Here is an 11692-nt window from a genome sequence, read left to right as displayed (position 1 = left end):
ATCACGACGCACAATGCTAGCTGGATTACGAGTGGGTTGGAGAACAGCTTAGGGTATCGGAATCAAAAAAATAGTGTTGGTATATGAATTCACTGACCGTTGAACTGAGCCATGTTGGGAGCTGTAGACTTCTCGTTTGGGTTTCGTGCGATAATAATTTCTGATTGAAGAACTCAGGTGATCTGGCTAATAATTAGTCGCCCTATTGCACCCGTTCCTATTGACCTTCAGTGAAACTCCTCTTTGTACATTTTATTGCATCAATGCGTTACTTTTTTCAAATAATATTGACTGCACTTCATCCTTCCGATTATTATGAAGACAAGAATTACTTTGATTTACTCATTTAGCTGATCTAATTTCATTGTGTTGATTTGATGTGTAAAATTTTACCGACTCACATTTGTGCAAGGTCCTAGGTCATTTCTGCCAAACATTTTTGGATAAAGTAAATTTAACTTATCTATAAGTTAATAAGAGTCAAAACTACAAAATATGCTCTGTAAATATGAATGTGAAGTATATTTCTACCTTGCAATACAAGTAGTCATCCTTGTTTTCATAGTGATTAACTTACGACTCCAGGATCCATAGCCACTTTTTTAGGAAAGGTCAGCTGGATGACTGATGTCAGCTAACGTTTCATGCTAATCAGTGTATCCATAGTCCTGATTGAACTGATACTGTCCATATGGTTCGAATCCAGTGTCAGTGTCAAAGGTAGGGATTTCCTATAACACAGATATTTACACTGGTCGACCATTGAGTAGTAACCAATTTCATGTTATCTAGTACTTAGTGATAATCGTAGCCCAGGACAGAGTTTGATGGAGAATGTTGGTAGGCAACCTATGCTCCCCCACAAGGGGTAACAGACGTAAGTAGTTACTTAAGTAAAAATTAGACGTTACCTGTTAAAATTACAGCTTTCTATCATGAACTTGTGGGTTTTAATGAAAAATAATCAATACCCGTATGAAGTGTTTTATATTTATGTACTAGTTTTGAGAACTTTCTTTCATGAAACATTCGTCAAAGCCGATTTCCACATCAAAAAACAATCATCCAGTAGTGAGTTATTTTTATTATTTAACCACATAAATATTGGTACAATGAAGCATCAGATACATATGCGCCGCACAAATCTCATTCGATTTGTGTGAGGGCTGTGATACTGCCTAGGTGCCCAAACTGAAGCAGGTGGTTTTCTTAGGGAGCCACACCCGGAGCCTTTGACCTAATGGTCTGATTCACAAGGCAGTGGAGCATCTTAAGGAGATGCAGTCTCATGGTAACCGATCACCAACAATTGATTCATACGCCATTTGTTCCTTCAGGATCCTGGGGCCGATGTGCACCATTGGTTTGGAATCAGGGTTTTCCAACTCCCCTAGGTGAACATTCCGAGTCCACCAACCCGGTTAAGGCGCCTGACATTCGCTTTTGGTTCTCTCAATTTCGTAAACAACACCCGTGGTGTGAGAAGGCAGTGAGTAGGACTTGTGTGGCAGAGGTTATATATTAGCGTGGCCATGTGAGAGCATTTGGAGGAGAGCGGACTCTCCCCACTCTCGGCCGTACCAGGGTATTTGGGGGCCCAGTAGTGATCAGTCATGCTATTTTCGCATTTAGAACTTCTATCAGTCAGTCAGCTATAACGTAGGACCAGGCGCATATCAAAAGAAAGATATCGTAGCAAATAATAATAAATTTTTGTATTACAATATCAAAAATTTCAGCAGTAATAAAGTTTATTTAATGATTTGTCATATATCTATATATTTCTAGCGGATCAGTAGAAGTCTAGTAGTTATGAATAAAGGATCATAAAGAAAAATAATGAATCAAAATAATTCATATAATAAGAGGCAAATATCAATCGGTTCATTTGTGAACGCTTTAATCATATAAAAAAAAATTCAATAAAATGATGTGGAAACCAATATCCGTCTCATTCTAGAAATGATTTTATAACACCGGATCAAAACGTACACCTAAACTTTCTACACCACATTCATCTGTACCACGAAGTATTCGAAAATAACCTTGTTCACCCCATTCAACACCCCAACTATTTTTTACTTTCCAATATGGTTCACCGGATAATTTATCCACACCATAACCAACCAATAAAACAGCATGATTAGTTAATTCGAATGGATTGAAATTGTAATGATCGTTCTAGAAATAAATTAAAAAAAAATAAAATGTACCACCAGTCAGTGATTTGATGGTGAACAATGGGGTACCACCTCTCATCTGCCCTCACTGTAGGATACTTTTTCTTGAGGAAACTAACAAGGAAACTAGATAAGTAGTAGTTGCAGCGACCTGAGAGTGTGACCTCGGAGTCCGAGGGACAGCTGCTTGAGGCCGGTCACACATGACCTTTCTGTAAGCGGTATTTTTTATTTTTCAGCTCCGAGCTTTAAAAAGCCCTATCGACGAAGACGAAATCCATGGGGTAAAGTGAGATGTGAAATTTCTAGAGCTGACCTTTTCTAGCCCTTTCCTTCCGTTATGAGAACGTGGTGTCGCTTCAGATCCTAATTGCCTGAGGGATACACCTTGCTGTTGTTGCACCCTAGCACAATCAAGAGTACGAATTCTCCCTCGGACTATGAGTTTGTTGCTTTTAGTCTTACTGTTCTCCGACCGACCTGTCTGGTATATTAGAACTTGGAGGATTAATTGTTTCAGACAATATAGCTTGATCGGATCATTACGATAGCCAAGCTCGATCACAAAGTAAAGATAGCAGCTACGATCATAAAATAAGAGGAATCATTTTCTCCTAAATTTGACAGTCAAATGAACAAGTCTGTGGGCTTGGTTTTGAACAGGATCTTCTCATCTGTATGAGGTTTAGCAATAATACTTAAATACTAAAATTGAAGTAGGTGAATTGGAGTCCATCGAGTCATCGCCACCACAGATTATTTACGCAAATATTTAGAGAAATAATAATAATAAATTCAAAGCAATAATTGGTATTCTAATTTTGTGATTTAATCTGTAAACTACACAATCAACAGTGTTAAGTAATGACGACAACTAGAGGAAACTTCAACTTGTGATCTAAGTAACAGTCTTGAATTTAGTTGTAAAAAATTGTTTCAACAATTGGAAACAACTGGAAAGGAGAGCCCATGACAGAATTGGTTGTAGAATTCTGGTGAGCGGCCTATGCTCCTCCATAAGGGGTAACAGGCGTAAGTAATTGAGAAAATTATACTATTATTCCAAATACTTTACCAACTGTATAATGTGAACTTCGAATGTTAGATGAATTGTACAAATGATTTACAAAAATAGGCATATCAGAACTAAAAGAAGTGGAAATAAACTACGTCATTGATTTCCGACTTGAAAAACAACATGAAACTGTACTTAAAACCAGCTAAAGACGACTGATAATATGATACGAAAATTTTTGGAACAGACAGGTTTTCAGCTAACAGTGAAATTCAGTACATGGGTTACGTTTTATTTGGGACTTTCCAGTTGAATGTGTATGGATTCACTTGTTTGTGACTACATTGAGACTTGAACCCGGTATCTTTCAAGTCAAGGGGTTATCATCCACTGAGCCGCTGGACTCAGATAATCAATATCCTGTTTAAGAAGATGAAACGAGCACCTTGGATCACACTGCTAGCGAGAATCCATCAACTTGAAAAACTTATCATCAAATAGCTACATCGTAGCAATCCGCTCAAAATGAATGTATGGCAACTAGGACGAACCAAAATGTAGTCCCAAATATCAACAATCGGATAACTTAAATCTTTAAAATGTCAAAGAGTCGATCAGTAATACATGTAAAATAATACTAAACATTCATAAAAATAAATGAAACAATACTAACTTGAACTGTCGTATGGTGGTAGATGCCTTCTTTATAAAATTGAAAATCTTCATATACTTCAAAACCCACAGGAAATGGACCATTAGAAATAAGTTCTAACTGCATTAATTTCTCATTAGTAGCGCCATAATAACCACCAATATAACTATAATCTGTTGTATAGTAACGTGTACAGTTTTTTGATACAGTACACTTTCCAGTATCTTCACCAGTATATGGATCACAATTTTCTGAGACAAAACCAAAATCTTCTCCATATTTACCAGCAATTAAGAAAGGAAAACCTCCATTACATCCTAAATATCATCAATAGATGAAACCACATATATAAACAATGATTTATCACTAAAATAATGTGTTTGAACGTATATGTGATATATAGGGATTAAAAAGAAAATTTATATTATTTAACTTGTGATTTTTGTTTAAAATATGATATTCATGTATGAAATTAACATGAACTATACTCAGCATGACACTTAGCAAGTGATTTGTTATAACTGGAGTTCTAGTGAGAAGCAGTAACCAGTGGAGTTCAACCAGGTCTGTCGTGAGATATCAACTCACTGAAGACAATTGGTGAACGGTTGCTCAACTTCGTGGATCAGTTGAAGTTAGACATTAACACCGTTAGATGCCGGCCGGCTCGGTGGTCTATCGGTTAAGTGCTCTGGTGCGAGACTGGTAGATCCTGGGTTCGAATCTCGCGAGTGCGGGATCGTGGATGCGCACTGCTGAGGAGTCTCACAATAGGACGAAACGGCCGTCCAGTGCTTCCAGGTTTTCCATGGTGGTTTAGCTTCAAATGACTGATGCTTTCAATTATCAATTAGTTATCGAGTAATTTCACTATGTATACTATCAAAGAATTTTTAAATTTCGTTTTCAATTCTGAAGATATTTGTTCATATGTTGACATTTCTAATAAAAATATTAAATGTACTTTGTAGATCATTCTGTAACTTCGTAGTGAAATGAGGAGTCCCATAATAGGACGAAACGGCCGTCCAGTGCTTCCAGGTTTTCCATGGTGGTCTAGCTTCAATTGACTCGTGATCTCAACTCTATAAAGATATAACAATTGGCGACGCAGTCATAACAATATGAGTTAAACATCAGTTCGATTTTAGACTAGTTAGATACATATCTGCCTCATAATGAGTGATAAACGTAAATTGGACGAATATTATTCTGATATGAAACCCTAGATACAATAGAATTATGCTACATGTCTGATGAAATATCAGGATCGATTTGGAGAGCTCGAATGGCTTTGGGGAGTTGCATTACTTGTGACATGGGTGAGATGTTTGCCTGCCAACCAAAGTACGAGTTTACTGCTAAGCGATTCCCGTTGTTCTACTTTATAGGTGTGAAACACGGCCATTAATGACAAAGGATACTCGCAGGTTACTTGTATTCAATTATAGGTATATTTGAAGCATCTCCCGAGATCATTGAGTAAGCAATTCAGAGATGTGGTGTAGGATACTGGCTAAATATGGTAATTCGATCATTGAGGTAGTGAATCTTCATCAAATGACGTGATTCAGATATGTATTACGTATCTCCAAACACCGCCTACCTCGACGGACGATGTTGTCTGGTGTGGATCTACGAGATAAATAAAACCAGTGAGTGGAAACCACCCCACAGTTATTACAATAGCGAGAACTCACACAAATACATTATCTTTCAGATCCTGAATATTTGACTGTTCTGCATTTGATTTGCTTTTATACTCAGATTATTCGTAATATCTTTATGTTTCGCTTGTTTTTTTCTTTTAATGAGTTCTCGTGGAGTGTGACGAACAGCGCCGATCAACCTTGAGTGAGATTGTATGCTATGTATCTCTGTTTAATTAATACGATGGGCATGAAATAAGCCTAACAGTCAAATCTTAGTTTATTGGCGAGTCAGTAGCCACCAGTCGCTCATAGTGCTTAATCATATTTAGTTTTGTATCCAATATTTTGTATTTAAGCATGTTATTTCACCGGACAAAAATGTCTACTCTACCGGCTAGTGGTTTTGCCACTGATCTCATCCAATTTCATAGCCTATGTAAATAATTTGTTCTTGTGGAGAGTTTCCACTTCTCTACATCGTATCAAAGTGTATCATTTAATAATCAGCACTTCTATTCACAACACCATCGTCTACATGTTGATGATCTGAAAAACTATTGTAACATACTGTGATAGTGAAAAAAACATTCAATTCTGAAAAAAGATAATTGAGAAAACAACTTGATTTCGGTAATCAAGAGACCAGGGAAACGAACTTTTTTGTGATAACTATCAAGTACTGATACCCTATTTTGAAGTAGGTTTAAACTGTATATTGTCATAGAGTGTATAGGAAAGGCGGAATAGTTTTTATGGCATCCTAGTAGTGTTGCGTGAGGAACCAATACTTTGGGCCAATACATAAATTTAGAAATTCGTGACTCATAAATATTTATACAAAAAATCAGTATTCCTCACATCATTCAGAAAGACTGATCAGTATATGTATGAACAATAAACAACCAGAAACTTCAACATATTACGAATAAGTACAGCTAATAACAGGTGATTAAAATACCTTCGGAGTAGGGGCTACAGTCAACCACAGCTTGAGGAGACAAGATAGGTTGTTCGGAAAAATTACTAACCAAACGAATACGAGCTTCTAGTGCAGCAGCAGAGGCGAATGCATAACAACTCCCACATATACCTTGGTTACGAATCGGTGTAACAGGACTTCTAGAACCGTCCGGTGGACTGGTCCAGTCAAATTCCAAAGGAAGATTTCCAGTTAATGAAATTAGTTCTTTTGATGGAGTTTTCCTATTTAGCACTGAAGGTCTGAAAAAGGGAGCAAGTTTATGAGATGGTGCAATAAAGGTACTTCCCAATTAAAAATATTGAGATTTTTAAGATATCATATGACATATAGAATAAACCAGTTCACGTTTTTCAGCGAGAATGGAGCTATTTTTATTCCATACAAGTTAAAACATTAGTGAACGCATATATGCAGATGATATGTTGCTGACAAGTTCTGACAAACACGAAACCCTAATCTACTTTCACGTAAAGCATGTAGTACAGTCTAAAGAGTGAACTGACTTTTTGATTCCTGTTAAAATATCTAAAGAGAGAAATTTCCCAGATTTCTCTGTTAAGTAACGTGAAACTGCACTTGCTTTATGTACAGCCAAATCTTACACTGTTCTGTGGAATTAATAATAACATAGGAATTTTAAGTTTTGAAGGATTACAATAAACGATCACGAAATTAAGGACAACAAAACCAAATCGTGGTATCAATTCATGAAGTCATTGACTGTTGGTCTTAAGTAGGTTGGTAGACACAGAATAATTGGTTGGGGTCAGAATGATAATTACGACCGGTGGTTGAAGACTGAGTGAAAAAATTGAAGATCGTTCATAATGGCGCAGATGCACCTACATCTTATCTTCTTTTCGATTTTGAATTTCAGTATTCCTTTACATATATCTTTCCAGTGTCTTTTCAAACCATATTCCAAATTTTAATCTTTCTATCATCGTTATTTCATAATCATCATTTTTTGCCATTATTATTCGGTCTTATTGTAATATAGTGATTTCCACCAGGTCTAATCACATTAAAAAATCAACTTATTGAGATATTATCTATGTATCATTTTAATTTGGTTAAAATTAGAAAGCTAAAATTTGGTTACAATTCTTATAAAAACCAGTGTATATCGGTGATCAAACGTCTTGAACGATATAGAACGAAAACTTAAATAAGTTAATTAATTACAAAATTGTTTGCAATGGCGAAGGTGTATCCACACTTTGTGTTCTACCAAATTCTAATCTTCTGAATTCTTCATGTCTCTATCTTTTTTTTCTTTCCAAATTTATTTCACTGGATTATACTCCATTAATAACATCTTCAAACCCTAATCTTTCGGATTACTGCTTATACTATTACTACTTCTACTACTATGGGATTTGAATCGACAACTGCATCTCTGTGTTAATGTGGTATGGCAACTCGAACTGGTGTACGTACGTAAGAAGTTCTACGTTGTGACTGGTTGACTGAATTAACTTAAATGTACTTTTAAGCCTACTGGGATCATTATTAACAAAGCTTCCGTTACAAAACTGAACTTCATACTCTAGTTAGTGGATTAAAAAAAAGAGAATAGTAGTCTCGTTTACACTAATGAGGGTGGAGTTACAAAATACCCTCTTAGTAAACGAACGTATCAGCTCAAGGTATAAAATGTTTACATGTTGTTTGTCACGACAGAATACAAAGTTTACTGTTTAAAAGGTAAATAATGTTTTACCTAGTAACCATAGACTTTACACCACCAGCTCGATTTCTGAGTTCATCTATTGTATACTTTGATAATTCTGGATAAATTTCTGCTCGCCAAGATTTTTGATGTGCATTTATTTTGTCGACAAAAGAAGGGTTAATGTGGTAGAGAGTTCTACCGAAACTTTTTGAACCAAATAATTTATTAATATGAAACCTGAAATAGTATGGATATGCATTATTATTCTAACAATAAATTAATAAAGTATTTGTAACCAAGGGTCAGTCAGTCTGTCAAATCCATATTTTCATGAATGTGCTTTCAAACTTATATACTAATGAAAGTAATTACCATGAAAAATGTTTTCGCAGTTTGTTGTTGTGTACGTAGAAAAAGGTATAAAAACGACAAAGTCCTGTCTTTTTAGCTTTCCAGACATTAAGCTCTTTGATGAAGCAACTCTACCATCACATATAACTCTTTATTTTCTTAAAAGACATTTGCAGGGAAAGTGGTCTTATTACAAACTGTTTTAAAATTCTTATCTCTTGTTAATGGTTCTTTGGATTTCAGAGTATAAATGAATACGCAGTAGGAAACCGAACCAGTACATTAGTGTGTAGGAGTCGATTTGATAACTTGTCCGCAGTATTAACATGGCCAACGTATGTAATAAACAAAGCCACATTAACTATCCTACTATTGTCACTGCTCAGCACTTACCACTTAGAAATCGTAAGGATATATTCTGAATTTTTATCATCAGTTTTATGAAATCTCCCGAATCAGTTCCTCTTTTTTTATTGTTACTAACAACGACTGAAGCTGCCAGGCTAAATAATCTTCTACATCTGAAGCCGTGCCTAACTAAAAATACGCCCTGGTACGGCCGAGAGTGGGGAGAGTCCACTCTCCCTCTCCAAATGCTCTCATATGGCCATGTGTATATAGCCTCTGCAAGGGAAGCCCTACTCACTGTCTTCTCATGACATTACTGTTGTTTACGAAATTGAGAGGACGAAAAGCGAATGTCCAGCGCTTTAACCGGGTTGGTGGACACGGAAAGTCCACCTAGAGGAGTTGGAAAACCTTCATTCCAAACCAATGGTGCACATGGGATCCAGTATCCTGAGGAAACAAATGGCGTATGAACCAGTCGTTGGTCACCGACTACCATGGGACTGAATCTCACGATGTTCCACTGCCTTGTGGATCAGACCTTTAGGTCAAAGGCTCGGGGTATGGCCCACTGAGAAAACCACCTGCTTCAGTTTGGGCTCCTGGGCAGTATTACAGCCCTCACACAAATGGAATGAGATTTGTGCGGTGTATATGTATCTGGTGCTTCCTTGTACAAATATTTATGTATTTAAGTAAATAAACAAATAAAACTAAAAATACACGCAAGTGTATAGTTTGGGCATACAGTCACTGCTGTGTTCACTGAACCAGAGTACCCCACGGTTACTTACATATTTGCCCCTTGATTTACAATATACGCTTGAGTATTTAAACCAACAACTATTAGTAATTCAACCAAAGTTTATGTCTTTCAGTAGAACCCTTTTTGTTCAAGCTGCATATGTTTGGAGTATAAGTCAAAACTGTGAACAAACAACGGCCCATTACACACAGCAACTTTAGGGTTTTCATCACGAACTGACAGCTATAATCCCAAAACTCTATTTAGCCGAATTGATGAGTAAATTTCGCGCCGAAATTCGAGACCTAACATCATTTACTTGATTGATTCGTCCATAAATAACAGTCTCGCCGAATTTTCTGCTTAAAATTTAGCAAACGATATTTTTATAAACAGACCACCGTCAAGACGAAAATCACCTATAATAGAATACCAGTGCGAAAATCACTTTAACCGTTAACTAATAAAAATTATTTGAGAACAGCCTACTTATCATGCACTCCAATCTTTTCGGCTACAAAACACTTCCACTGTCGAATTAAAGTGTCATGTGTCCACATTGGCATAGATTTATGGCAATTAAATTCTCCATTTGATTTGTAGGCGAATATAACTAGCCATTTGCGATGATTTATTGTTACTTCGAACCCCTAAACAAAATGCATAAAATTCATCTCTGAACATACTTGATTATAGATTAGAGTCCAATGCCCTCTATTTCCAAATTCATCAATAGCTATATCCGGGTATAAGAGACTGATAACAACAGACTGTTTTGAATTTACTAAAAGGAATTGGAAAAGCTATGAAAACGTGACTTACACTTCTCAGGGCATTTAGACTGATAATCACCTATATGAAACTTCCAACGACCATGCGCATCTTCATAAGTACAGTTAGCAGGAGTATCAGCACATGTAAACCGCAAACATGCCAGTATTATTAAAATGCAGTGGAACACCCAATGCATTTTAAGGAATCTGTTACAGCAAAATACACTGGTTACAGTATATAGACTATGTATTTAGATAAATTTTAAGAAGGGTCAATTCAAATAAACAGCAGTAAGAGCAGAAACAAAACACCACAGATACTTCATAAAACGATGGAACAAACACTTCTGTATCATAGTACAGACCAACACTACGCTAGTTTATATATTAAACGTATTGTTTTGTGAATATACACTGGATAGCAACTTAATGCTTAAAGCCATTCAGGTTTGAGATTATAAAGCTGAGGTCCCAATATTCATTTTCAAGTGCATAAAGAAATGGCATCCTCTTCTGGAGGATACACTGACAGTACATTCAGTTGGCTAGCCCAAAAGAAGGTACATTATTCACTTTAGATTGTAATTGTACTGTTGCAACAGTACATCTGCAGTCTCCATGGATACTAGATGTTTTCTTATACTACTTCTTTCATTATTAACTAATGATTTATTATTCCAGACTCACAAAGGACCAAAAGTGAGCTAAACTTCTTTGTGATCAAGCGACATCTTTTAACAGAGATTCCACACAGCCAACGGTTTATTACCTTTGCTCAGTAAAGTTTGAATTGAAAGGGGAAATAATGTATATGGACGACCTTAGACTACATTCTAGTTAATGAAAAAAAGTTCATAGCTAAGAAACAATTTATGATAACAAAGCAGTACAACTATATTTGATAGAATTTCAATACATATAATGAATCTTACTGTATGAATTATTGGTGTTTTCAGCACGTTAAATATAATGGAAGAATGAACTTTGAACGATAACCTGGTTGCCTCGTCCATATACATTAATTCTCCCAAATTGAGTTTTATATACTTACTTTAAAAGAAATTCTATGATAATAAAGACATACCTCGACCTCAAACAGATTTATGGAGAGCGAACATAATAACCACACGGGAAAGTGGTGCGACGGATTAGTCAGTAAATACTAGCTCGTCAACTGAAGAGCCATGGTCCATACTGAACGGTAGGCTTGGTTCAATTAAATCCCCGTTAATAACGCACTTAGTATCGCGTAGACCTAATAACTGTCCACCATGTGCAACCAAACAGGTCAAGAAACTTCTTAGACGTACGATAAAGCG

General features: G+C 36.2%; 1 protein-coding gene across 1 annotated transcript; it reads right to left on the bottom strand.

Annotated features, from left to right (window-relative positions):
- Nucleotides 1-1691: 1691 nt before the first annotated feature.
- On the bottom strand, nucleotides 1692-11168 carry Smp_019030 (putative cathepsin C). The gene is made up of 8 exons (XM_018799751.1): nucleotides 11143-11168; nucleotides 10423-10580; nucleotides 10287-10384; nucleotides 10090-10250; nucleotides 8205-8393; nucleotides 6458-6720; nucleotides 3869-4164; nucleotides 1692-2181 (listed from the first exon to the last, which is right to left on the bottom strand). Exons 2-8 carry the CDS (start codon nucleotides 10568-10570, stop codon nucleotides 1969-1971), a joined length of 1368 nt encoding a protein of 455 aa, XP_018651509.1. The 5' UTR covers nucleotides 10571-10580; nucleotides 11143-11168; the 3' UTR covers nucleotides 1692-1968.
- Nucleotides 11169-11692: the final 524 nt, after the last annotated feature.

Source organism: Schistosoma mansoni, chromosome 3, assembly GCF_000237925.1.
Source record: "Schistosoma mansoni strain Puerto Rico chromosome 3, complete genome".
Lineage (NCBI taxonomy): Eukaryota > Metazoa > Platyhelminthes > Trematoda > Strigeidida > Schistosomatidae > Schistosoma > Schistosoma mansoni.
This window is presented reverse-complemented; position numbering and strand designations above follow the sequence as displayed.